This window comes from Kwoniella dejecticola, chromosome 1 (assembly GCF_000512565.2).
Source record: "Kwoniella dejecticola CBS 10117 chromosome 1, complete sequence".
Classification (NCBI taxonomy): Eukaryota; Fungi; Basidiomycota; class Tremellomycetes; order Tremellales; family Cryptococcaceae; genus Kwoniella; species Kwoniella dejecticola.
This window is the reverse complement of record NC_089301.1, coordinates 1645518-1671451: the sequence shown is the minus strand read 5'-3', so window position 1 is coordinate 1671451 and position 25934 is coordinate 1645518. Positions and strand designations below refer to the sequence as shown.

The 25934-nt window shown below is 48.1% G+C and overlaps 12 protein-coding genes across 12 annotated transcripts; 6 read left to right on the top strand and 6 right to left on the bottom strand.

Moving 5' to 3' along the window:
• Window positions 1-2: 2 nt before the first annotated feature.
• Window positions 3-1255, bottom strand: I303_100628 (uncharacterized protein; the record flags this gene model as incomplete). Its single annotated transcript, XM_018404002.1, has 2 exons — window positions 3-473; window positions 545-1255. 2 exons carry the CDS (start codon window positions 1253-1255, stop codon window positions 3-5), a joined length of 1182 nt encoding a protein of 393 aa, XP_018266656.1.
• A 740-nt stretch (window positions 1256-1995) lies between these two features.
• Window positions 1996-3084, bottom strand: I303_100627 (uncharacterized protein; the record flags this gene model as incomplete). Its single annotated transcript, XM_018404001.1, has 1 exon — window positions 1996-3084. One exon carries the CDS (start codon window positions 3082-3084, stop codon window positions 1996-1998), a length of 1089 nt encoding a protein of 362 aa, XP_018266655.1.
• A 609-nt stretch (window positions 3085-3693) lies between these two features.
• I303_100626 (uncharacterized protein) lies at window positions 3694-4848 on the bottom strand (the record flags this gene model as incomplete). Its single annotated transcript, XM_018404000.1, has 1 exon — window positions 3694-4848. One exon carries the CDS (start codon window positions 4846-4848, stop codon window positions 3694-3696), a length of 1155 nt encoding a protein of 384 aa, XP_018266654.1.
• Window positions 4849-7485: 2637 nt separating this feature from the next.
• Window positions 7486-9257, top strand: I303_100625 (uncharacterized protein; the record flags this gene model as incomplete). The annotated part of the gene is made up of 4 exons (XM_018403999.1): window positions 7486-7952; window positions 8078-8178; window positions 8246-8992; window positions 9049-9257. 4 exons carry the CDS (start codon window positions 7486-7488, stop codon window positions 9255-9257), a joined length of 1524 nt encoding a protein of 507 aa, XP_018266653.1.
• Window positions 9258-9812: 555 nt separating this feature from the next.
• On the top strand, window positions 9813-10577 carry I303_100624 (uncharacterized protein; the record flags this gene model as incomplete). Its single annotated transcript, XM_018403998.1, has 1 exon — window positions 9813-10577. One exon carries the CDS (start codon window positions 9813-9815, stop codon window positions 10575-10577), a length of 765 nt encoding a protein of 254 aa, XP_018266652.1.
• Window positions 10578-10823: 246 nt separating this feature from the next.
• Window positions 10824-12082, bottom strand: I303_100623 (uncharacterized protein; the record flags this gene model as incomplete). The annotated part of the gene is made up of 6 exons (XM_018403997.1): window positions 10824-11260; window positions 11366-11435; window positions 11517-11638; window positions 11734-11747; window positions 11825-11990; window positions 12067-12082. The coding sequence occupies 6 exons, from the start codon at window positions 12080-12082 to the stop codon at window positions 10824-10826; spliced, it is 825 nt and encodes a 274-aa protein (XP_018266651.1).
• A 513-nt stretch (window positions 12083-12595) lies between these two features.
• I303_100622 (uncharacterized protein) lies at window positions 12596-13946 on the top strand (the record flags this gene model as incomplete). Its single annotated transcript, XM_018403996.1, has 5 exons — window positions 12596-12881; window positions 12983-13088; window positions 13197-13370; window positions 13488-13695; window positions 13794-13946. 5 exons carry the CDS (start codon window positions 12596-12598, stop codon window positions 13944-13946), a joined length of 927 nt encoding a protein of 308 aa, XP_018266650.1.
• An 842-nt stretch (window positions 13947-14788) lies between these two features.
• On the top strand, window positions 14789-16578 carry I303_100621 (uncharacterized protein; the record flags this gene model as incomplete). The annotated part of the gene is made up of 3 exons (XM_018403995.1): window positions 14789-15076; window positions 15288-15344; window positions 15406-16578. 3 exons carry the CDS (start codon window positions 14789-14791, stop codon window positions 16576-16578), a joined length of 1518 nt encoding a protein of 505 aa, XP_018266649.1.
• A 185-nt stretch (window positions 16579-16763) lies between these two features.
• I303_100620 (uncharacterized protein) lies at window positions 16764-17515 on the bottom strand (the record flags this gene model as incomplete). The annotated part of the gene is made up of 3 exons (XM_018403994.1): window positions 16764-16793; window positions 16851-17057; window positions 17144-17515. The coding sequence occupies 3 exons, from the start codon at window positions 17513-17515 to the stop codon at window positions 16764-16766; spliced, it is 609 nt and encodes a 202-aa protein (XP_018266648.1).
• Window positions 17516-19647: 2132 nt separating this feature from the next.
• On the top strand, window positions 19648-20850 carry I303_100619 (uncharacterized protein; the record flags this gene model as incomplete). The annotated part of the gene is made up of 6 exons (XM_018403993.1): window positions 19648-19722; window positions 19813-19904; window positions 19965-20177; window positions 20467-20539; window positions 20621-20721; window positions 20805-20850. The coding sequence occupies 6 exons, from the start codon at window positions 19648-19650 to the stop codon at window positions 20848-20850; spliced, it is 600 nt and encodes a 199-aa protein (XP_018266647.1).
• Window positions 20851-21375: 525 nt separating this feature from the next.
• On the top strand, window positions 21376-22612 carry I303_100618 (uncharacterized protein; the record flags this gene model as incomplete). Its single annotated transcript, XM_018403992.1, has 6 exons — window positions 21376-21499; window positions 21568-21621; window positions 21699-21796; window positions 21867-21960; window positions 22063-22207; window positions 22291-22612. The coding sequence occupies 6 exons, from the start codon at window positions 21376-21378 to the stop codon at window positions 22610-22612; spliced, it is 837 nt and encodes a 278-aa protein (XP_018266646.1).
• Window positions 22613-22704: 92 nt separating this feature from the next.
• Window positions 22705-25680, bottom strand: I303_100617 (uncharacterized protein; the record flags this gene model as incomplete). The annotated part of the gene is made up of 13 exons (XM_018403991.1): window positions 22705-22971; window positions 23037-23393; window positions 23458-23510; window positions 23565-23715; window positions 23777-23857; window positions 23920-24273; window positions 24332-24436; window positions 24505-24624; window positions 24689-24788; window positions 24852-25029; window positions 25095-25203; window positions 25265-25464; window positions 25524-25680. The coding sequence occupies 13 exons, from the start codon at window positions 25678-25680 to the stop codon at window positions 22705-22707; spliced, it is 2232 nt and encodes a 743-aa protein (XP_018266645.1).
• Window positions 25681-25934: the final 254 nt, after the last annotated feature.

Genomic DNA, 25934 nt, shown 5'->3' with positions numbered 1-25934 from the left:
CATCAGAGACCTGAGGTATCAAAAGTAGAGTAATTCGGGCGACCAGATCTTGCGAGACGCTTCAAGTCCATACCCACTTCTCGCACCTCCCCATTCTGCCGCCTCCTTTCAAACGATTCGGGGTCCCATGAGGGCACGGTGTCGAGTTGCGCCCAATCCTTCGACAGCTTGAGCCAGCTGACGCGGCATGGTATCGGGAAACCATCGGCAGGGCAGATCTCCATATCGAAGCCTCGTATGGTATGTTCCGGCATGTATTGAGAATTGGTTCCAGTTTCCGATGAATATTCTGTCACCTCTCGACCATCTAAGATATCCATTCCGCGAGCTTGCATCGCTTCGACCAAATTACTGTTGATCTCAAAGGGGATCAAATATACCCCTGATCCGCTGCTTGAGAATCGGGTGCGTTCCAAGTACTTGGGGCAGTATTCGTTGAGTATAGGTATCATATTATACCTTGAGGCAAAGGTCTGCTCCACGTCAAGACGACGTCATCCGACTCGGTAGTGTGTTCCTGCGGCATAGAGAAGAGCTGACTGACAATAACGTTTACGGATGACAATCGGAACTCGTCTTCGAAACTGATCGTACCCGTTTTTCTAGTTTTCTTTGGGTCGAAGACAGACGACTTCTCATAATGTTCAATGACCAATTGATCGGGAAACCCGATTGCAGGACACATCGCCTTTTTCCAGGTATCGATGGAACCGAAGTACTTGAATATCTCGTGCGATATTGCGGGTTCGTCATGAGAAATCGCTTTCATCGAGTTAAGGTATTCCCACATGACTGTATCGCAGTTCTCGGTAGGACACCCAAAAGCCTGGGGGTAATGACCTTTCAGTCGATCATAGTAAGTGGTGAGACGTTTACCGGAAGCTTGGCAGAACTCCTTCCATGCCCATGGTTCGGCCTCCTCTTCGCCTTCTTCCGCCGGATAGATGGCTTGCGAATGAATGACATATGCTGGTCGACGTTCAGCGATTAAGCCGAATTTCTTGACAATGTCTGAGATTTCGCCAAGTTTGAGATTCTCTAAAGCTAGGTCGCTATGGTAGTATCTTTGTCCGGGGTGTGAAGCCTCAAACGACGAGATCACGTCAGAAGCGATTGTGTGTAGCTTAGCAAGAATCGGCTTGTCAAACTCGTCGCGAGGGGAGTATTGGTCGGTTGCATCATTTGAATGTCGGTCCAGAGACATCAGGGACCTTGGAAACGCGCATTCTTCGCCTGATGTGTCCACTTCTGCCATTGGGTCAAGATTGCCTTTTCAGCCTATAGGTGCTGTCCAGTGATATGAGGCGACCAATGAGGCTTACTACAATCGGAGTACAGCAAACCGTCTGAAAAACTGACTAGCAGTGTGAGTCTAAAACAGTATGAAAGTCAGGCAAAATGGACGTCATCGCGTCAAGGTAGCAGAAGGAAATACGCCATATGTACCTCGTCAACTTGACGGTCTCAGCTTACCTATGAATGGAGTTCCAGACTATCCTTTCAAATCAAAGGGATGGAGTTGCGAGAGCTCTCTTCGCATGTTATGAGGATGTACGGCAGCCTCGGGGCTCTCTACCGTCTCAGATAGTGCCTACGTCTCGCGGGTCACAGTCAGAATACTGTAGCGAACAATCGCTCTTCATTGACAACAACGATATTGGTACCTGGAAGATAGGTCGACAATGATGAAAAGTGGTCGGATCATAGAAGGCACGGTATCGACAGGCACAAGTAGTAGGATGGATCATTAAGTGACGGACTGATCACATCCGTTGCATCCTGGTACCTGCTATGTACATGCCGTTTTCTATGAAGAGACAGTATATGACTCGATGAGCCAGAATGGGATGAAGCGAATGGAAGTTATTGCTTGACAGCTTGCCGAGAGTAAGATTTATAGGGAAATATATTCGTTCCGCCGTCGATTGCAATGCTTTCTCCAGTCCGGTTCAATTTTACCTTGCGCAGCCACTCCAACGGTACAGTGATACGTGATCAGTTGGCACTGACATTGGTCATGCTTGACTGTAGCCAGTCAGCGCCAAACTCTTGCTGGGCTGACCGAGACCCACGCGACTCCCCAGAGACGGGACAAGTCAAACTCCTATGTCGCGGTCGCTGACGGACCCATCTCAGCTTGACGATAGTGTCGTGCCCTTCGACGTTAGGCAAGGTCAGACCCACGTTTCCAGCCAAGTAGAATTCCGTATTGCCTTCTTCTAGCACTAGGTTTGATTCTGGGTCGCTACGGTAGTCTCGGGTGAGGGGAGCAGGGACGAACGGGCCATGATTGAACGAGTTCCTGGCGTATCTCTGCGCAGCTCGAGCGTATGAGAGTGCAAGCTTCCGAGAGATGTCTTCGTCTGAGACTGTGATGTCTCTGCATTCTTCGGGCAAGTATGACTCGATGGCGTCTTGGATTTCCCTTGAGATCCACGTAGTCCAGACGAGCTCCGATTCGGCTGCCCAAGTGCTTCCTTCCTGTATCCGGAACATAGGCGCCACAGCTAAGGTATACTCCGAGAGCTTGATGGGTACCGCAATCTCTCCCTCCTGATAGTTGTCCGGATCTGCGGGGTCCCAGAAAGTCCACTTGAAGTACGAGGGGAATCCGAGAAGGTCGTGCATATCATCGGGGACATCAGGCAACCTTCCCCAGTGACTCAAAACCTCCTTGGCGGATTCGGTCCAGCTTGACCGCGTTCCATCCATAGCGTGTTTTTTGACGGAGTGGTCTTTTCTGGTTGTCGGATCAAGATATTCGTCGGGGACGTCCCCTCCAAGAATCCGATCACTGTTTGTGAGATTACCCTTGTAGCATTTGCAGAATTCTTTCTCTCTCTTGAACCTGGTATGGCTTGTGGAAGGGAAAAAAGTGCTGCCTAATTGAGGGGCACCATATGGCAACGAAGCCGTTAAATTCAGTTGCTGAGCTCTTGCACCCCTCCCATTGCCATACAGTCGCTCGACAGCGTCAGCATCGCTCGAAGACTCGGCGACAGACTTGCTGAGATCAGGAATCAGTGGAAGATCTCCCAGTCGGTTCCCTACGGAGCTGGTCTGACCTTGATTATCGGAGGACATGGCCGGATGTTCAATCGGATAACAATCCGTACTACTGTATATGTTCTGCCTCGAGAGCGAAGTAAGATAAGGCTGTTTTCTCTTTCAAGGTAGTGGTGAGACAATATATTTATGCGGCTGAACAGCTTCAGTCGACTCGAATACAATCAACTCTCCTCCTGTCATGCATCGATGGTGGAGGTGTCCTTCCTTTCCGACGAACCCCTTTGTGTGTCAAAATCCACAAGAGTCACTGACGCAATGCAGACCTTCGTTCAAATGCAAACATCACTGTCAACGTCATGTTTGTGGGCTCGCTCCGTTGATTCGACTCAGCAATGACGAGCTCGCGAGTCCAGAATCGTTTGGGGTGGGGTCCAAGGGAGAAAGCGCTGTTTCGAGCAATGAAGGTCACGCCGGCCGAGCTCAACAGTCCTCCTTAACTTCTCTTTTGGCATGACCAGCCCCCTAAGCTCGAAATGGTATTGGTTGACCTGGTGCCGGTCGTGAGAAGCTGAGAGATTAGAGCTAATAAATGCATATCATTGATGGAAAGCCTCGAGGAGAGACCGAGATTCGGCTGCTGCATCTAGAACAAGCGACTCAACTAGTGATGGAGGTTTGATTACGTTAGCAGACCTTGGTGCTCGCCGTTGTCGAATTTGCCGAGTCCAAGCTTGCTCCTTGCTCCTGATGTGCTGCTCCGGGGCCGAAGATGTGAGTCGGGCGGAGCAAGACATCTGAGCCTGCGTCACCTGGCACTTCCGCTGAGGAGGACCGTGTGTCGTATCCGAGCCATCTAAGCTTGACTTCCACAGGATGATTATCTTGATCCTTCAGCGTCAAATCAACGCCACCGATCGGGAAACAGTCATATTCGTCTACCGGAACGACAAAGCCTGCCGCTCCAAGATTCAAGGCTGTGGCCCAAGACCAATCAGAAGCACTGGCAGTTGAGGCAGAATTCTCGTCAATACGGGTTCTTGCATACTTCTGCGCTGCTCTCGAATACGCTATCGCCACATCTCTGTAGAAGCTGAAAGTGTCGTCTTGATTGATCGTCAAGCCCTCGCACTCTTCTTGAAGATGAAAGTCAATGCCGGCTTGTGATGAGAGCGAGATAGGCGTACCCCAGGTGATGGAACGGTCATTCTCGCCCCAGTTTCGCTCTTCGGGTAGACGAAGATAAGGAGAAGTGATGACTGTTATCGCTCCGATTCGAGTGGCTACCCCTGATGCATCGGCATCGGCAAGGGAGTGCCTCAAATCGTCGCTTTCATCCTCCATGAACTCCCATGCGAGGCGGTCTGGGAATCCGAAACCTTCATGCACATCATCCGGGACATCAGGCAATCTGCCCCAATGCTCCAAAACTTCTTTCGAAGCTTCATTCAAGGGTAGTCTCGCCCCTATTTGGGAGTGGGCGAGCTCGTAAAAGTTTTCATCGTTGGGGTTGAAAAAAGTATCTTTGCTCGACCCGTTCAAGATTAACTCGCGGTTTTCCAGAGCCTGAAGATACCGCCTGCATTGGTCTTCCTCATCGGACCAATCGAGAAGGGTCGAGGTGGGAAGAAAAGAAGAGATGTCCGGTGAGCATCCCAAGTGATAACTTGCGGTGAGTCCCAGTCGTTGGGCCACTTTTCCTCTGCCATTGGCAAGTAGAATCTCTTTTGCTTGCTCATCGGTAAGAGGCTCTGTACTGACTGAGTCATATGCAGGGATAGAAGGCATGCCTCCGAGAGTGGTGTAGATAGGTTCCATAGTGCCCGTGGTGTCGGAAGACATCGTGCAGCGTTAGGAGTGTAATTACGAGATAAGCTAAGTTCGACCGATTTGACTCGAAGATATGAGTGATTTGCGGTCTGTGATGCCTTCTTGTGCACGCCTGATAGACCTGAAGTATTTAGGTGCTTCAGCTATGATGACAGCTGGCTTCGATGATATCGAGATACTCCATCCTTTCAGAAATCCTTTCTGACTGACCTCGCCGCCAGGCCCTGTCCAAGGATAGCATGCCTCAACATCCTTTGTCGATCTCGATGTACGTCGGCACTGCCGCTGACAAGCTTCTGCTCTGATGTCATGTCAAAGTACATGAGCTGGGAGAGTAATGTCAAGGTTAAGCGAAAATCTCTCAATTGCATCTTATGTGTGAGTAATATGCCACGCCTATGCATCCACTTTCTGTCCGTCTACAAATGCAGTGATCTGAATTGTCTGATTGAGCTCGTCCGTTTGCGAAAGTAGTCTGCATGTGACCAATATAGATCGGCATTCTCACCGAAGTCGCGTCATTCTAAGCCTTGCCATCTTGGAAGTCCATCCAGATTCTACAGCAAAAGCATATGATGATTATTTATTTGTGCCACATGTTCACTTTCTCTGTAAGCTGGAAGATCCTCGGCAAGATTTTGACCGAACTTCAGGGTCATCCAGGTACCCGGATTGTCCGCCACTCACCGCGCACCACCACGCATGTTGCTGCTGTGAAGCTGGAGTATAGTACTCGTACGTCATTTATAGGATCAGAGGCGGAGGTACGGAGGTACACAAAATACGGTACGGGGGTCTCACATAAAATCCTGGAAGTCCTCTAAGGGGCAGAAACTGCTCTGCTCATCCCAGCAAAATGTGATTGGCATCAGCACTCGTACCGAGACAAGGGTTCATACGGTTCGTAAATGAGCAAATGCTATACAGCTAAGTCTGATCATCCGCAAGACGAGGTTTCCTGGTATCTTGAATCAAATTACCTAATCCCCAAATAGAAGGGATGCACTTCTTTTCGTCTTTCCTTTCCGGAGCAAGATTTCCTTGTTACCCTCGAGAATTCATTTGATACCTGAACAGCTAAACTACGGTAAGATTAGACTTTTAGTCTATCCTGTTATTTTTGCGATACTACTACTGCGTCATGCTGAGGATTGTTCCTCGGTTTTTAGGGTAATGGCAACTGGCTCATACCGCTCAGCATGATGCCATTCCACGTTGTGCGCAGTAAAGCGAAAATATTCACTGCCTTAAGAATCCGGGACGTTTCAAAGAAGGGGACTGAGCATACCGGGGCTCTCCTCTTTTTGGGTGTTATGACGTTGCGTTGTTCATCCTCGCACATACTGCTTGTTCATGTACATCTGTTGTTGTGTCTGCATCTGCATTCCATCATGTCGACATGCATGCAAGGGTCAAATACCGGAATACCCAGCGATCATCTGTTCATGGCGTACCAGAAGGGGACAGCGTTTGTAGACGGTAGACGGAGTATATATTTTCTGATCCAGGGTACAAGGTATAGAGTTACCGTAATGACCCAGTTTTTCCCTTAGCTTTGGTTGCACGCTACACCGCTCGTTTGCTCATACCTCATAACCTGCATTTCGGCAACAAGCCAATTAAACGCTTGGGACCAGTGCTAGTGTCATTTTCAACATTTTGGGTGTATCAAAACGAAAACACACCATACACACGAAATACATGTACCTCGTGAATGGACAATCATCAACACTTGTCATATGTATGTTACATGGACATCAGATATTAGATATAGCGTCTTCATTCAATTTCACCTCTTGTCAGACCACAACAGTAGATTGAGATAGATTCAAGGACCGGCAAGCGATACCAGGATCTGAGAATAGGTGAGTGATTTTAAAGATAAACAAATTGTCGATCTTTCCGGGCATACGAGGACTTTTCATTCTACTGTTGTTATAATTCGCCATTATCACAAGCATCCTCACTCAGCTTCACCATCTTTGCTTCTCAATCAAGCATACTTGGTAACTTTCTCTACTACTACTCAAAGACCATTGTGAATTTTCCCTCTGCTTTCGATTTCAACGATATTTGCAGCCTTACCGTAAACCAGCCTTTTTTCTTTATTTCTCGGCAAGATATCATCATTACCAAGAAAAACGTTGCTCCTTTGACGAATCACTCGCCAGGCTGTACCTCACACACACCATCGCTTTCATTCATCATTTCATACCTTTACTTGGCATCTCCCCGTCATACCACATACTGACATACATGCCTTCTCCTCGGGCTCATTTGTCTATAGTACGATAAAAACCAATTAATCGAAATCAAAGCAATGGGAGACTGCGGATTTTCACTCAAATCCCAGTGATCGTTTATACACAGCATACGCCTTATACCCCACCTATGTCTAGACTTAGCGTCCTTGTCATCTAAAAACGACCACTGTAGCAACAATTAGAATCTCGAAGATACCTATTATAATCGGTAATAACATACTTAGCAGTTGAACAACGACCAACGCACGACGCTGCTCAATCAACAACAACCTTTGCGACAACGCAATTAATCGAAAGCTTTGATCGTCATCGTCATCCACACAACAATCGCCATTACTTTCTAAAGCTGTAAACCAAATTTGCCGGAATCGAGTAGAACTGCAGCATGTCATCTTCAGCTGCAGCTGGAACCCAAAACGCAGCGACTCCGCAAAGTAGTGTAGCTGCTGCATCAACATCCGCCGCAGCATCTTCGCAGGCTGCTTCAACATCGGCAGCAGCATCGTCGGCTGCTGCTAGTAGTGCGGCGGCAAATAGTAGTGCACCCGCTAGCTCGAGCGCAGCGGCTGCTTCCTCATCGACTGCAGCTTCGTCTTCGGCGGTGGCTTCTTCGTCCACATATACGTCGACGTCGGCCTCCGCATCCAGCTCGTCAAGTAGCTCAAGAGCGTCAACGGCAGCTCTGATAGATACTACAGCTGCTGCCACCTCATCTTCGAGCAAAAAGGGATTAAGCGGAGGTGCTATTGGAGGGATCGTTGCTGGGGCTGTTGTAGGCATATTAGTGGTTCTGCTTTTGGTCTGGATTTGTAAAAGGAAGAGACGGACAAGAGGTGAAAAGGTGCCGCCTCCGTAAGTCGCTCACACCTTAACTGTGCCAACCGACCCTTCCTCTCTCACGTTTCTCGATCTGTTCTTGACCCGTATGCAGCTGCGGGACTGAGCGAGAAGGCCATACTGACATGTGATACGTGTAGCCCGCCAATGAGACATGCTCAGCCGTCCGTCCGTAGTAGGCAGCCGTCGATGATGGGCGGAGGTATGAGTCATCAGCGCCGCGCAAGCACATATTCTTCCTGTACGTTAGCTCTTCAACTGAAGAGAGGATTGCTTGAGATTCAAGCTAATCTTGTCCGTTCTCACAGTAATGGCCCCGCCTCGACCTTCTTCTACTTTCGCCTCTCACTCTCGATCCCCTTCATCCCACATAAATTACCCAATAACAACCATGGCATCGATGAATCACGATGGATCGCCGCCTATGCCTCCCTCTTCAGCTTCAAACTCCGGTTCTTCCGATTCTCCACCTTTATCCACTGGCGCCAATACTCCTGCAAACGCCTTACCTTCTCCTCCGCCTGGCATGAAACCCACTCTAGCACCGATCGACACTTCCCTATCTCGTGGCGGCTCAGCATCGAGTGAGGATCTAAGGGGCGCACCAAGACCTAGACGTATAGCTTCGATCGATCGGCTGAAAGGGGAAGTCGGCGGAAATGGATCAGACAGAGCACCTTCACCAGCATCTTCCAGGCATCCTTCGGAAAGCGGAGTAGATTACTCGCGAGGCAATTCGCCGCATACCTCTATGATCGGATTACCTTCGCCGGGAAGAAACTCGTATTCTGCGCCAAGATCACCGAATGGATACCCCAGACCGGGAAGTATGGCTTCTCTCGGATCGTCAAGGTATCTACACGTCGGACCGGCTGGAAGAGCACCTCATCAAGGAAGACCAATGCAATTGACCATGCCTACTCTGTTGGGTGCTCGACCAGATGAGAATGGAGATTTCTTCGGACAGAACGCAAGGTTTGATAGCGGGTATCACCTCGGCCTGGATGAGTATGGTAGGATGAGGAAGATATCCAATAGGCAATATAACGAACAAGGTGAGTCTAGTATAACCTTCCTAGTGCTTAACAACAAGCTGATGATTTTCTGGTAGATTATCAACCTTCGCCTATACATACTCGAAATACCTCGAGCAATTCCTTATCAAATCGATCAAGGCAAGAATCCGATGAAGGAATGGCTACCAACAGTAACGCGAATCATGATGTACCTCCTATACCGGAGACATATAGCAGGAACACGACACCTCAACCTCGTAGATCAGACGTAGCTGATCCGAACGTCGTCTTACAAAGACAGTAAAACAAGATATAATGATGGTAATCAATCGAAAATCATGGACTTTCTCATTCTGCTCTAATGTCATGTCTCACAATCAGAATAGAACGCAATCTTGTCCACCCTTCCTCGGCTGAGACGGGGAAGGGCTATTCATACATACATTTTTTCGCTTTTCGTTCGCTTTTAGACAAAATACTCGTACAGTAGAGTATAGAAACTAAATTCATCATATTGTAATCGATCATGTTTATATACACGTTTCTTAGCATAGCAATAGCAACAGCAATAGCAGAACCATGGACAAAGCGCACCAAGAGCCATAAGCAATGGAATGGCTGAGGGTATGGACACTTCATTCACGTAGCATGCAAAAATGCGATGCATATGTTTCATGTCCGGGATTTATTTTGCTTGACAGGTTGCCACTTTACGACAACCTCCACTTGACTTGTTCGCTGCCGGTCTCGACGTTGACTTTCTTTCGCATTGTTGATCTCAACAGATGATATGATATCCTCGAAGTGCCGATGAGTCTCAGCGACGGTCATCTAGGTCAACAATCGAGGGTCATTCGCCATGGCAGTATCTCCGTTTCCTATTGATGCGGATACGGACACAGCAGACGGTATCAAGCGTATATCTTTGGATAACAAGGACGAATTACTGTATAATTCAACCAACTCCAGCTCCAACTCCAACCTCTTATCGGAATCACATAGCGACAATCGTGAATCTATTAGCAATCTCGCTCTGCATCGCAATTTAGACCTCAAAGAGCCTGAGGACCACCCTGCATCCCGCAAATTCGACACTGGCGATGTCGAGTCCGAATTCAGAGCCGAAACGAAGACGACATCGGGCAAAGTGACATTAGACTCCTTCCTTCACAAACAATTATCTATAACCCTTATCGACCGCCGCATCATCGTAGGCCACCTAATATGCGTGGATGGGGGCATGAACATCATTTTGAACGATACGACGGAATATAGACCTTTATACCCCAGACCACGGGACGAGCTGAGTCAGGAGGAAATTAGGGCGTGGGATGAATTTAGAGAGAATAGAGAGACTTATTGGCCTGTCTCAGACCCATTTCAACCATCTATGAACATGAACATGAACGTGAATATGAATGGGAATAGGAATCCGACGATGGATCCAGAAGGAGAGGATAGTAGGCAGGATATTGAGCAAGAGGATGTTGAGGGGTGGTGGCCTAGAAGTATCGGGATGGTCTGTGTCAAAGGGAAGGATGTGAAGAAGATTGAGATGAGAAAAGAGGTTTGGGAGGATATGGAACGGGAGGGCGTGGCGCAAAGGGAAGGAACGATAATATGAAGAGACTGGTTTTCGGATTCAGAACGGGGTGTGAATTCCGGACGAGTACGAGAATGATGGATGCCCGGAAGAATCATACATGAAAGGATGGAGTCGAGTGATAAATTAGTTCAACCCCATATAGGATGACGATCATGTTGTATATATTTACTTGATGTATGTAGTATACATGTAAGAGAGCCGTCGGTTCTAGTACCGATGTCATCTATCTTTTCTATGATACATATATACCGTTGACGACTTATACTAGAACACCGATCTCTCCGCTTGATTCTCTTCCGCCTGTCGTTTAGCCCTTCTCTTAGCGAGCGCCAAAGCCATCGAATTACTTCCCTTCTGATCGCCCTTGATCTGATATCCCCTCCTATTGATGCTTCTCCCCTCTGCCCATTTGCTGTACTCCTCAAATCCCCATTGTTTATCCCCAAACTCGCCTCGACGCCTCACTATCGCTCTGACGGCCTTTCGTTCCTCCTCGTCCCTGAAACAGTTAGACCACCATCGATCCAGCGAATCACCCCTCATACTTCCCTCCTGAAAATTCAGCAGCCCCTCGGAATGCACAGCAGTGAAGAAGAGTACCAAGGCAGCAGCGTGCGGTTGGAGTTGGGGGAATTCAGATAAGTGTTTGAGGATCCGGGTTATTCGGAGCAGGTTATGTGAATGATTTTGCAGATTACAAACTGCACAAATTGTCAGCACCGACCGAACTCATAATCCCATATCGGGGAAAGATGTGCATCGAGTAGGTTAACTTGGTGTACACTGTGATATGGCCCTGAACTCACGTCGTTCTCTGTGATCTGGCGATAAAGTCAATACACCTTCCTTGAACTCGATTCCATAGAATAATAACATCTGTACCAAGCGTTCTCAGCTACCTTGTTTAGTCTCTCTCTCCGGTGGCACCGACCATGTGGAGTAGAAAAGTCGACCCACCATCTTGAAAGATCTCATCAGCCTATCTAAGATTACCGACTCGTCCTTCATCTCCTCGATCTCGTGCGTCTCGAGCGGCCGTGCAAGCGGGTTGACACCTCTTTCACGTATCGGGAAGAACCCTGTTTCGCTGGGCAATCAGTCAGGAATAATTACCGTCTTATAGGTCTTCTGTATTCGAAAAGCGATGCGATACGAGAAGCGATGCGATACTTACATTGTACGAAGCCACTGCATTGATAGGAACAGTTGTGGGCGTCAGTATTCTCGGTCGCTTGATGAGGTACATCAATATAGAAGGGACTCACTGGTTCATCTCCAATTCTTGGAAATCCCTCTCATAAGCTTTCATCCATTCATCGTACTTCAGTCCGTCCGGTTGACACGGTATCTTATTGGTGTAGAATAGATAGTTGTTCACTGCTGATGGGTTCGACCGTTGTCCCGCATATGAGAAGAGGAAGAGATCGATATCTGTACGACTTGACAGCGTGAGCATTGATCCTGTTCAATGGCGGTTGGTGATTATATGAAGGGTAGAAGAGCGTACCTCGAGGCTTGGACATCTTAGCGACGTGATAATGCCGCGAAATTCGATTCCGGGCAGGTAGTAAGGGACTGAGATAGGAAGTTCCGATGTGTGGTATGCCAAGGGAGAAGAGAGAGGACGATGGTCTGATGGTCCGAGCTAGCACGGACATGCGGTATGTATAATCAGGCCTGGCGAGTCCGAGGGATATCCTTTCTCCTTCTCACTTGGATCTTTCACCTTTTATTCATAGCAGACCTCGCTGTCAGGCCTCGCGGGTCTCGCTGGTTGATATCGCCATGTCATGCATACGATCGACATAGCTTCTTACTCGACATCCTGCCTGAGCCTTCTGCATTCCGGCTAATGCGGGGTAAGTCAAATCACGTGACCTGGCAGCGATCTGAGCGAAAAGTGTCGGTAACCGACCAACGAAATATGTTGACACTTTCAACGGACCATGGTAAGATTAGCAGGAAAAAGAAATTGACATCTGTGATTCAAAGTATATCCATCACCATCACCCTCCAGACAAGTGCAGCACTGGAGAATGTCTTTTCTCCCTTCGTTACGAGCTTCCGCTCCTTCCTCTTCTTCTTCATTACTGTCCCTCGCCAGACCCACCTTCGTGATCAATTCTTCAAGACGCTACGCGCAAATCCCAGTGCAGGTCCGCTCGATAGCATCGACGTCTCATCGACATGCAGCAGTATCAAGCAAGTCTCGATCAGTACAAGATGTAGAAAAAGAGCTGGAAGAGCAGAAGCAGATGATGGCCAGAGCGAGTAGGACGAACCCTGGGATGGATGTTGGATCGCAGAATTTACCTGTTTTCGGTGGGTCCTCACTTCTATTCTCCTTGGACATATCATCGCGGTCTATGACAACTTTCATTGCGGTTACACCGATGCTGATGATAGTCTCTGTACCTCTGAAGAATCTTATGTCGATCCTCAAAAGCCTTTGTACTGGTTCGCTCCTGGTGTAGGCGACAAGCAGTACAAAGCGGAAAGGGCCGAACGAGCGACTTTGACTAGACAGTCGTGAGTGTATTCCCAGCTTGTTCCCATTCACCTGGGCTGCAGAGCCTACATGGGAACCGCAATTCTTCTTTGGCAGTACCGTTTTGCTAAATCCCGATGATCGCTCAGGCTCGCCGAAATCATAAAACGAGGTGCACTACCGCCATATCAGAACGATATGAGACGAAGCGGGGTCGATCAATGGCGACAACTCATGCTCTACACCAGGCGGCAGCAGTACATCAAGAAGTCGATATTGTATTTCAAGAAGATGTACCTGGATTACATGAAGATACAGGCTGAGTAAGTATTCAATTCATCTACATTGCACGCTGCCTGGCCTGAACGATTGGGTGATATATGTATATATACATATATATACATGATGTGAAGGTGACCACGTAATGTAACAATTGATAGGGGCACGATAGGCCAAGCATCAGCCGTAGCGAAAGATAACGCCCTTCAAGCAGCTCTGAACGTGATTCGAGGACGAAGGGACAAGATGTCGTGGGAATTGATCAAGGAGAACAGACCACCTTATTTGGTATCGAGTCGGATGACAGTCGTGGATCCAAGGGATATGAAGATGGCTGCTCAGGTCGTCATCAGATTCGACACACAACAAGTAAGTCTTGATTGGGGATTTACCGTTCAGCTGCCCGAGGAAGTCGTGACATACAGAGCTCAGCTGAATGTTTTTGTTCTTGTTTTGTTCTTGTTCAGGCTTTGACGACGCAAAAGGGCAATCAGAAACCTGTTCGAAAGGAACAACGAGTCATCGAGAATATCATCTTCGAAGTCATGCCTGTCGATATAACTTGCGACTGGAAGGTCAAAGGTAAATTGATTGAGCAGCAGGAGGTCAAGAAGAACTAGGATGTGCTTCGGGTCAGCTATACAACCTGACAGGTCGTGGAGCAATATCATATCACCACTTTCATGCATTGCATAGGTATATATATTTTTTCTTACCATCTTGTTATGCCAGCACCTGCGTCCAGAATAGAAGGGCCACGAAGCGTGATAACCATGTGCGAGCATCGTGAGAAAGTATGACATGACATTTTTTATCTTATCCTGAACATTACGTTTTCGGCCTATTTCGCCGCTGCGAGCACTCCCTGCTCCCAGGACTCACATAGACGTCTCGGAGTGCACATGTACCAATCGCACAGCAACATGCTTGTCAGAGATGGATACGGGAAGGGTCGCGATGGTATAGATGAGTGACTGAATATGAGCGATCCGTGCTTGTGCAACCGATAAGATGGGATTGTCTGATTTTGGGAATATTTCCGATCTTTATTCATGTGGAGAAGATGCCGTTTTTGATCGACTACGTATCTGGGGTAAAAACAACTCTTAGTCTCCTCATCACCGTCACCTGATTATTGATGATTTCTTGACCATCCTCTCCCCTTTCCTACTGACCAAATCCAGAAGGACTATATCATCGGTCTTCGGCCTACATCAAGTAATTAAACCAAGTCACGTCATATCTCACAACTGGTCACACCTTTCTTGTCCGCAACTCACGTTCGTCAATAACGTTACCCTCAACGCTGCGCAATCGTCAGACACAATAGACATACATTGCACCCGTCTGGGTTCACTCGATTACATATATAATCGACCACATCCCTTCTTCTCCTTCTTACTCTTCTCTTAATCGATTCGACTTTACGCATTGAGAGTCAATCGAAATCAATCGATACAAGATGCGATTCTCATCTTTACTCCTGTTGCCGCTCGCAACGGCACTACCGGCCAAACCATCCATCCCAGAACTAACGGTCAATCAGTGGAACTCGATCCAATCCGGGTTTACCGATAACCTCCGATCGCTCTCTTCTTGGTCTTGGAATAAGGCCGAAGATGTCATCGATGAGCTTGAAGCCATCGCCGGAGTAAACTCTGAGAGCAATAACGATAATTCAGATTTGACCATTTGGCAAGCTCTTAAGGCCGATCCTCACTCATTCAGTAAATTGGTCAAGATCATCGAGGTGAGTTCCCGATCTCGTTCATCTCATGTCCACATTGACCACATCTCACCAGCTCCACTTCTCATTCACCCCAATCCGCTCTTCACTCACCTCAGTCCCCCTCCTCCTTTGCTCCCTGGTTCTACTGTGTTTTGTTTGCTTCCGCTCACTTTCCCTTCGCCTCTCGCACCACTCTGCACCGTTTCGCTAACATGTCTGCCTGTGCCGCCAGTTTGAAGGCAAAGCTATCGACTATCTTGATGACAAGGATCTTCAGATTACCTTCTTTGTAAGTCTCTCATGATCTACCTGTATGTCAAGATGGATCAGTATATTGACTGTTAGTATAGGCTCCCAACAATGACGCCCTCACTCCCCCTGAACACAGACATCACCACCATGACGGTGATCACGACTCACTCGCCGAGCTTCTGCACAACCCCTCCTTGCAGACCCTCTCCAATGCACTCGAAGCTGAACCATCCCTTCTCGCAGAAGATGAGGACCACAAGCATCACGGGCACCACGGTGACGACGACGATCCCGAGAAGAAGAAGCGAAGAAAGGAGATCTTCCGAAAGATCGCCGGTAAAGTCCTCCAGTACCATGGACTCACCAAAGCCTACACCGCCCAAGAGCTAGCTCAGAACTCTACCATCGCCACTGCTCTCAAGGCCGAAGATGGTTCTTTCGGTGGTCTTCATCGAAGAATCAGGATCGACAAACACTTCGTTCCACCGTCCTTGAAGATCAACTTCTACGCCAAGGTCTACGCCGCCGATAACAAAGCTCGAAATGGATATTTCCACTCCATCGACCACCCGCTCATCCCTCCTGGATCCCTCATCGACGAGCTCTTCCTCTTCCCTGATGTCTTCTCCACCTTGACCTCCAGCGTCCAGAAGGTCCACGGAAGAGAGTACCTCGACTGGCATTACGACCGAGAACATTCCAAGCCTGGTAAACCCCAATTCCACGGTAAACCCCTCGTAACCCTTTTCGCACCTACCAACATCGCTTTCGCCACTATCCCACCTAAGCTCAAGTTCTACTTGTTCTCCCCCTTCGGTGAACACGCCTTGACCAAGTTGTTGGCTTACCACTATATCCCTAACACCCTTCTCCTCTCAGAACTGCTTTACACCCAGAAGGAAAAGAGGTCCGAGGTCGATTCCTTCGCTGATGATCTTGGTGAATACACTTACTTCACTTATTCATTGGCGGATGATCCTTCTTTCCACAAAGAGCTCGAGATTGCACCCGCGCTTCCCAACTCGACTCTCAAGATTGAGATCGACAAGACCAAGTTCCTCCCTGTCGAGGGCGCCATCAAGACCACCATCAAGGTCAATGGCCAAGAAGTAAAGGTCATTGACGTACCTGCCCGCAATGGTGCTAGTCACGTCATCGACCACCTCCTTATCCCTCCCCACCACCACCATGACCACCATGGTAAGGATGTTGCCCACCTCGATACTTGGTCCAACTGGGAGGAGTGGTTCCCAACTTGGGCTGCGCAGTAATCAGTAACCCTGTATAAACTCTTTGTGATAATCAGTAATTGTCTTGCGTACATATGCACTTGAATTTGCATGATACAACTTGTCGCTATTGATTCTATCAAGAACAGTTACAATCCATAATCTCGCTTGACTGGTACTAACAACTTCCAATTATTACACTTCCATTGTTTCGCTCGATAGGTACCTTAGTCTGACTCGCTCGTGTCGGAGGTCACCTAAACACCTTACAGTATCAGTTGCGGGATTGAGAGCCAAATGAAGAGTGTACTCACCGATTCTTCTGCTCGTACTTGACTCTCCCGATTCAAATAATCTATGTACTGCTCAGGCGAGGTGAATAGGGTGGCTCCTCCTCCCTCCAGTCCAGCAACATATTTTCTTTTTGCACCGGGTAACAACACCACGTGTGTTCTCTCTAGATCTCTTTTTCCGCCTATATATCGTCCGCCTCTTGCGTTCTCGACCTCTCCACCGACATCCTGCGGACATACGTTCTCTACATGAGCATTGGTTTCCCAGCAAGATCTGAGAGTACTGTATTGCGCTAGAACAGAGACAAACTCACGATCACATAAGACTTTAGGTACAGAGCAGCGCCACTTCTCCAGACAGCAGACCTCTGCGCAAAATGTAATTCTAATTTACTCAATTCGACCTGGGTAGATAGATAGGGTGCCGCCGCATTTCGAATGGGCCAGATTCGATTCTTTCTAATTTGAACGTATTGTCCCTTGTATGGTTTCCCTGGCACCAACAATACCGTGTATCCTTCCAAGAAATCGTTTTGATCATGAGAGTCTTGCAAGGTTGGTAGTTGTAAGAGACTTTGAATTTGAAGCTCATCTCTTAATTCGTACGGACCAATGAGCATCTGATACAGCTTGTCATAATTGCTTTCGAGGCTTTGAGTAGCGTGTGTGGAGAAGGAGGCTGCCATAGTGAAAAATGAGCAGTATTTGGCTTAGTGGGGCAAAAAGACAGGGTTGGTACGTTTGGATGTAAGGTGAAGAGGATGTGTCAAGGCCAATGTCAAGAACAACAATCAGAATACATCCCGTTGTTTACCTTGGTCATGTCATTCAACGTTGACTGTAGCTGGCGCAGCTAACCTCCGACATAACGATGCGTTGTTGAATCATATCATTCAACGTTGGCTGTAGATGTCTCAGCTAATGTATAACATTGCTGCTGCTTACTTTACTTCGGTCCTATCATTCAACGTTGACCGTAGTTGTCTCCGCTGACGCATGACATGACCGATGGGGATTCCACCTTGTTCATAACATTCAATGTCAGCTAATATATGGCATAGAACTTACTTGCATCGACTCGCGAAGAACTTGGAACCTGATAGAATGGGGGGCACCAGAGTACAAATATCGAGATGCCACAGAGGCATGATTCCGAAGTCGCTCGATCCGCAAGTCGGGAGATCCACCAATAGCTGTTTTTTCAGATTTTCAAGATACTTCTGTCTGTATTTCTGGTGGTTGGTACGGTAGCCTGACTTGGGGAAACTCAGTCGTAGCCTGTGGCATAAGTGCTACATAACCGAGCTTGCTAAGCACCCTCCAATTAGACCCCACATGGTATCATAGTGGTTTGGACGGTTCAGTGGAGCTCAAGGTGCGGAGGGCCCTCTCTCCAGTCCTCCCAACTATCAGCAAAAGTCCTGTCCCCTTTTTGGGTCTTGCGTTTCGTCTCGCCACGCCGCGCCATAATACAGCGCAACTCTTCATTGCATTTTCGCACTTCATTCGCGTGTGCTGAAACTTCACCAATTCGATCTTGCTCGACGCGTCGGCCACCGTCGTCGCTGTCACTCGCCTCGAGGCGATGCATACACAGTAAAGCCATGGGTTCACAGAAGGGCTCCAGGTGCTTTTGGTATGTCCGATGCATACAATGCATATCGAGACTATCATAGCCATTTTTCGGATGAGTTCTCGCTGACAATTCAACTTTGTTTGCTATCCATGCCTCAAGGACGAAATGCCGAACTGTTCCAAGTCGCCAAGCTTGTGATTCTGAGCACGAGTCAACACCTTGTCAGTAAAATAGTAGATCGCCGTTTCTGCTGGGTGTTCGGAATGGTACGCTGGTCGGGCCAATTCCCAACCGTGACGCAAGTCACAGAGAGAGTCGGGTCTGTCCTCCCTCTGCCGTTCATGATACAACCTGATGATGCTTCAAGTTGACGAGAAGCAGACTTGATAGCGAAGGATTGTGTACATCGTATAGGTTCCGCAGTTGGCTTCTTGGATTCGTCGGGCGAGGGCGTGAGGGGCCGATCCCCCTAATCCCTCCGAGTTCCAAGTAAGAGCGGCGATCTACAACCAAGATGTTAAAAGAAAGTTACCTGTAAACAAACATCTCTTTTTTCAGTTCATCGTCGGTCGGACCTGGTATTGTGTCAGTCTCGCGTCGTTCCGTCTCCGTCTACACCTCACCTCACCCCTCTCCACAGGATATGTCTCACTTCGCCATCGACACTGCTATTCACGACGCGTCGTCCATCGTTGTCGCTACCACCGATTCGGGGCGATGCATGCACAGCAAAGTCACCTCTCCACAGAAACTTTCCATTGCATCTCGGATTTTCGATGCATACATTGCATATTTCGATGATCCATAGCCAGTTTTCGAATGGATCTTTGCGCTGTGAGTGCACCTCTGCTATGTATGATCATGCATAACACTTACATATGTGTGCGCTGGGTACTAGCCAATTGCGACAATCAGATAGCTCGCTCCTCCCTGCGTTGGACTCGATTTCAAATGCTCTCGCTTTAAGATTATATAAGACGAGATGAGATCAAACGTTGAGAATAAGTAGTGAGAAGAAACCTGGTTGATTTGAACGCTGCGAGTGTTTTAGATTTAACCCCTCGAGTAAGTTACCTCCACCAATCAAGTAACAGCCTGTTTGATCGTGTTCGGACCATCCGAAAGGATATATCACATCACATCGCATAACCGACCGCCGGTCAGCGTGCATGCATTCAATCGTCTTTGCATACATCCATCTCAGTATTGACTTGACCATACCATCACCTCAAGACCTGCAAGATGAATCACGGGGATCATTCGGAACATGGCGGACACTCGATGCCTGGAATGGACCATGATATGCCAGCTTGCTCGGTGCGTCTCACCCGATCCGACTCAGATCTCATCGCACAGCTTCTCAGCCCCTCGTATGAAGTCGGCTAATTGACATAATCTCTGGCACAGATGAACATGCTCTGGAACAATCAAATAGCGGATACATGTGTAGTGTTCCAGTCATGGCATATCTCAGGACCGATGACAATGGCTCTGTCTTGGTGAGTTGACCGTGTAATTCCCGACATTCCAAGTCTACCCAGCTGACCAATCTCTCATAGTATCGCAGTCATAGCAATATCTTTCGGCTACTCCACGCTCCTGCATTCAATAAAGACCTTTGATCGCAGAATCGCTCTTTCGTTATACCAGACATCTGCACCAAATCGAAGGGAAAGTGTTCATCCCAATGGGGTGAGACGAGAAAGTAGTATACCGCCAGCGCAAAGTGGGTATAGCGCTGTTGAAGGTGGTGCACTTGCAAAGGCTGGAGTGTGAGTGCGAAGCCCCTCGCCTCTCGCTCGTTCGCTTCTTCTCTCCTTCTCGGCCTCGACTCCTTCCCTCTCCCCCTCTATCCTTCGCCCTTCGCCCATGCTCTCGCTCTGCCCATTTCTCCTCTCCCCTCTTTCCGTCTTGTACCCGCCGCGCCGCGCCCATTCTGCCTTCTCCTCCTCAGCCCCTTCGCACCTTCACCGCATCCTCTCTTCGCGCACCTGCTACACTCTTGCACTTTGCGTGAGGGTTCCGCTTTGGAATGACAAGCTGATTGTTGTCTGCCTTCAGAACCCGTTTATCCCTCTCTACACGTTTGACCAGAGCTGCGCTGTATGCTATCTCAGTAGGCCTTTCATTCTGGGTGAGCTACACTTCACGTCACCATTCTATTTCATCTTCCTGATATTTGCAACTCAAGCTGATGAAAGGATGTCTGGTCTAGCTGATGCTGGTGGCTATGACCTATAATACATACCTTTTCATGTCGATCATCGTAGGAGCCTTCTTGGGGCATGTGATGTACGAGGCTGAAATCGATGTGGGGTGAGCTTTCTCGTTCCTCCCCGTCCTTTTGGTCTGCCTCTTTCCGCGCTAACTGCATCTCTCAATGCTGTATTGACGTGTAGGTCTGTATTGGCTGGTGGAAATAGTAAAGGTCTAGCTTGTCATTAGTTGGACCGATAGAAGGGTAGATCAGTATGGGATTTCAGACATTGTATGCATATCTTTTACCTTTGATCGGACTTACTAACCCTGAAACAAGCAGCCTTGAGACAAAATACTACCTTTGCCTACTGGCACAGATACGATGAAACGAAGGGTGCAAAGGAAGATATCCGTACCTCGTCATATATCTAGAAAATTCAATGTCAGCCTCTGAGAGCTATTCGCACTCAGCTGCATCTGGAAGGAAGAGATGCCTTGTGCAATAGTGCCAAAAGAGTTCACTATCCGTCGACGTCATAATGATGATCCAGAATCTAATGCGGTGTAGAGATGCGATCTTTGGAAGCTATAAGAAATCGCATCTTAACGGAAATCTTCTTTGAGCCTGATCAATCTACTCACTTATCCTACTTCATCCCACTCTTCCCTCAAAATCGTTCACAACGCTCACTTCTTAGTCGCAACACAAATAAGCCCTATCCCTGCCGAAGAGAGCTCATCAGTCACCGACCGCCATAGACCAACATCAGCATGGCAGACGACAAGAAACCTTGGTTGGGCAAAGAAACCTTCCCCACGATCTGGATATGGATTTGTTTCCTTTTCAACATAGTCGGTATATTGGCTCTGCTTATTCTGATTGTAGCTGAATTCAGTGCGTGGACCATCTTCCATTCACTCGCTTACTCTTTACGGAGGAATGCTAAAGCCACTGCATTACAGTCATCATAGTGGCTGATTTCCACAATTACGTGGCTCAGTATGGACACAACTATCGTGAGCATTTCACAGGTCTTGCTTCTGAGCATGTGCCATTGTCGATTATTGCTGATGCTGCTTATGCTACATGATAGCCTCTAGGGAATATCAAGGTGGAGACGGAGTCGGATATGTCGATTGGACGAACGCACCGAAACATATGGGCTCAGCAATCTGGATGATCCTTTATCAGGTGGGTTCACGTTTCACCCATCCCTCATCTCCTCAATTGACAGATTACGCCTGACGTTCTACATCATCAGCTTTCAATCGTTATCTTGGCTACATTAGCTATCGCTTCGGACGCAGCGTGGAGGGCGAGCTCATATAACGCCTGGGGCGGTAAATGGATTGAGGGTAAGTTCGTTGTTGCATTACCTCTTCTAATCAATGAGGTTGAGTTATATTGTTTCATTCGACTTCGACTAATTGAAGGAACACCTTTTGTCTGTTAAATAGCCTTCTATGCTGGCGGTCTGATGTCTGGACCCAATCACCCGAACATGTTATACTACGTCGCTGCCAATGCGTGTTTCAAATGTTTCATCGTCGTGCTGTATATGAGCCAGTCTTTCTACGGTATGGAGGGGAATACTTCGCATAAGTGAGTCTCACCCTCCCCACCCCGACCGATCCAGCACTGATGTAGTAAATCTGTGCTTCCTGTGCTGATTATCAATCCGATAGATCACCATATGCGAACTCAGATACTGATGGAACACAATACTACAACAACGGAAACAATGGCAACAGTGACGGGAATTGGCATGGCGATTGGCAAGGCGGAGACCATTCTTCCTGGAGAAGAAACAACGATTACGATTCCTCCAGACCGCCTTGGAGAATTTATGGTACCGAAGCTTTCGTCTATTACATGGGCTGGGTTGTCCTTTTCTCGATTTTACCAAGCATGATAGCTTTCCTGTATCTCACCCAGTACGGTAAAGAGAAGGCTGCTGCCGCGACGGCTGGGGATGCCGAAAAGAAGGGCGAAGAGGAGAAAAAGTAGGCTTGCTGTGTTGCTTGGCATCTAAACATCTGTAGCATGACATATAGGCTGGTGGTAATCGTGATCATGCATTACACTGTATCAAATGCAATTCACGGAGGAACATTTCCCCACCTATGCTCTTTAAGCCATTCTCCGCCATATTCCTCATACTCCGCTCGGGTGACTCTAGCTTCCTTAGCCTCGGCGGTCGAACTCCACTCAGCCATCCCTTTCCAAGCTTCCAATCGTGGGTCTCCTCCATCTAGGGACGACACGATCTTCAACGGTGCTCTGAAGGGTAAGATCGGAGTCAGGACATTACGCATCTTCGGTATGAGATTCGGAATGTTGGCTCCTCCTCCAGTGATGAAGATGCACTAGGAATATAGATGTAGATCAGCTGATCGTTCACTTCACCCTTCGGGGGATTCAGCTGATTCACCTGCATCAATCTTCGCCTTTCTTCCTCTTCAAAGCCGTCAAGTACCCAACCAGCCACTTCGCCCAGACCAGCAGAATCGATCCCCCACATGGAGGGCTGGAACCATGTTTCCGGTACTCTGATTCTCTCCACATTCAAGTGCAATTGATGATTTAATCGAATGTCTTCGCAGTCGAACTTTTCCCCGGGCGGTAAACCTCCACGCACGAATGCGTTGATGAGCTTGTTCTTGGCTTCCGCCCTTCCTACCAGCGTTTGTTCTTCGTTGAATGAAGGATCATATTGCAATAATCTAGATTCTAATGAGTCGAGTAATTGTTGATCGTCTTCTTCGGCTTCCGACTCCTCATCTCCGCCCTAGCATTCGCTGTAAGCTCCGCGTGCTATCGCTCCTGCGCATACCACATTTTCGGAAACTCACAATCTCTCGGTACACATGCCAATCCGAATCATCCATTCCGAAGCCATCGTCATCTGCAGAGTTTGATCAGCATCCACACATAGCCTCAGTAGAAAACTGTCACTTACCCTCTCCCTTCTTCCGCTTTTTGCTGGTACTCGACTTCTCTTCCGCTGCTAGACTTGCAATATTTTTCATCCTATTCTGAGCTGCCGCCGATTTCCTATCCCCTAATTGGGCTTTACGCTTTTTTCTTTCTTGTATACGAGCGATAACCGCCTGAAGTAGCGATATCAGCTATTTTCATTCGACGAAGGACTTTGAAACGGAATTGCTTTACCTCTTGTTCCTCCTTCAGTCGCAGTGACCATCCTGATAGATTGGTTGTCCTTTCCTCCTCTTCCAACCTCTTTTCCTCTTCCTATTGGCGAGATCCTGATGAATCAGTGTGCTATTCAAGCGGGAAGGTGTGGGACTACTTACCACCCTCGCGCGCTCTTTCTTCTTTTCTTCTCTCGCCCTGACTCTCGCCTCCCATCCAGCCTTCATCAACCTCTGCCTTCTCTTCTCCTTAATCTCCTCTTCGGTCAGATCTGAATCAGGTCGATCGACAAGCGGGAAAGAAGGCTCTTCTTCCGGTTCTTCCTCCATACCTAAGTCTTTACGCTGTTTCTTCCTGATTTCGGCTTCCGTCCTCTTGATATATGCGTCCAGATCAGCCTCGTTGTCGAAATCCGTCATTTCACGTAGACGAGCGATGAATTCTGCTTTCTTGTATTGCGGTCTTTCAGATTGGATCAATTTGTGTTCTTCCAGATCTGCCATCTTCTTGGCGAGCTACAATGTCACATGTGTGAGTTCCATCCTTTGACAGCATATCAATCGAATGACGTACCTTCTCAGCGCGTTGTCTGGCTTGCATCTCCTGCAGCCTCTTCCCTTGCTCCCTCCGCCTCTCAGCCGCCGCAGCCAATTCAGCCTCCGTTTTCTCATTTACCTCCTGCAAAGATGCGACACATTCCATGAATCAGCTGAGGCACAAGAAGCGGTTTTGTTCAGACAGCTTACAGGCGCAGTGAACGGAAACTGAACGACCTTAGTCATCTCGGACAGCTTTGCGGGATCTGCTAAAGATCGCAGATCTTCGTCATAGTCTGTGGAGAAATAGCATGTTTCGCGGAACATGAACTATCCAGGAGGAATGAGCTAACGACCTATGCACCTTGTTGGGACATGGGCTGTCCGGACTCACCGTTGCTTGTGAAGGGGTGACTTTCGTTGGAAAAGACGGGTATTTCAGTTGAGCTAATTTAAGCATCAACTCAGATGCGTTGGCTCCTCCCCAAGGTATCCTGTCGAGACAGAATCAGCTTCTCGCATCATCGGTCAATCGGTCAATGACTTTGCCAGCTGACCTCTTTGCTCGACTCATTATCCCCTTTCCGTTCAATATAGGTATCACCGTACTAGCTTGATGACCTAGACTGACGGCTAGCCCATCTTGGTGTTTTTGCCTGGAAAAGGCAAACAAGGAGTCTATGCCAAATGTCACTGAAGGAGCATTGTACAATTCGAAGAGGAGTTCGGAAGTCACTGAACAGGTGTCGTAGTCAGTCTGGCCCCCTGTCGAATTCAGTGAAGCAAATTTGCTAACTCACTAGCTCGGCTGAATAAGGGATTCGCCAGCCGCTCTGTCATCACTACTGGCTGTTCTATCTTTGAACTATCTATCCCCAATGTGCAGAATGTGAAGTCCAAGGCACATTCCTGTTCAACATGTCGGTATGATGAATGACTTGGCGGAATGTGGGGCAAAGTCATGGCTCACCAGTAAATCTGAATGTATCAACAAATCCCCATCGAACATCGACCTTATATTACTTCTTGAATTCGCATCTACCTCCGTATCTCGTCCGAACAATAGGAGATTCCTCCCGAACTTCCTCTCCTTGTATCGAGCTGTAATGTTTGGCCTGTCGATATATGGGGTATTCATCGAGCTGAATCCCGCTCGCCATGAATGAGCTCCTATAGAGTTGCAATGTCAGCCTGTGAAATTACACGGGATATGTGTTCTATGAGCTGACCATTATCTATACAGATTGATGGATCTTGACCGTCTAGCGAGTGGTAGTCGAATGCAGGCTGTGGCTGAGCATCATATCCTGCTTCTGGTATGTATACGATGTTGGTCCGAGAAGGCGAGCTGGACGACGAGGCGTGACTGTTGCTCGAGCCATTCATGTTGATGTTGTACTGGATCGGGAGACAGATGTTGCGATATGGAACTTGAGACGTCGAGGTTGAAGCTGAGATCCCCAACGATGATCATTCGATCATCTCTGTCTATTCAGTATATCTACGTATGTATGAAAGGGGAACAGGATAGGTGATTTGGCAAAGTGACGCCTTAACATTGTCTATCCTGTTCTCTTCGGAGCCTGTTTGGTGCGTGCCTGATACCGAGATCATTCGCAACGCTTGGACCGATCATTCTT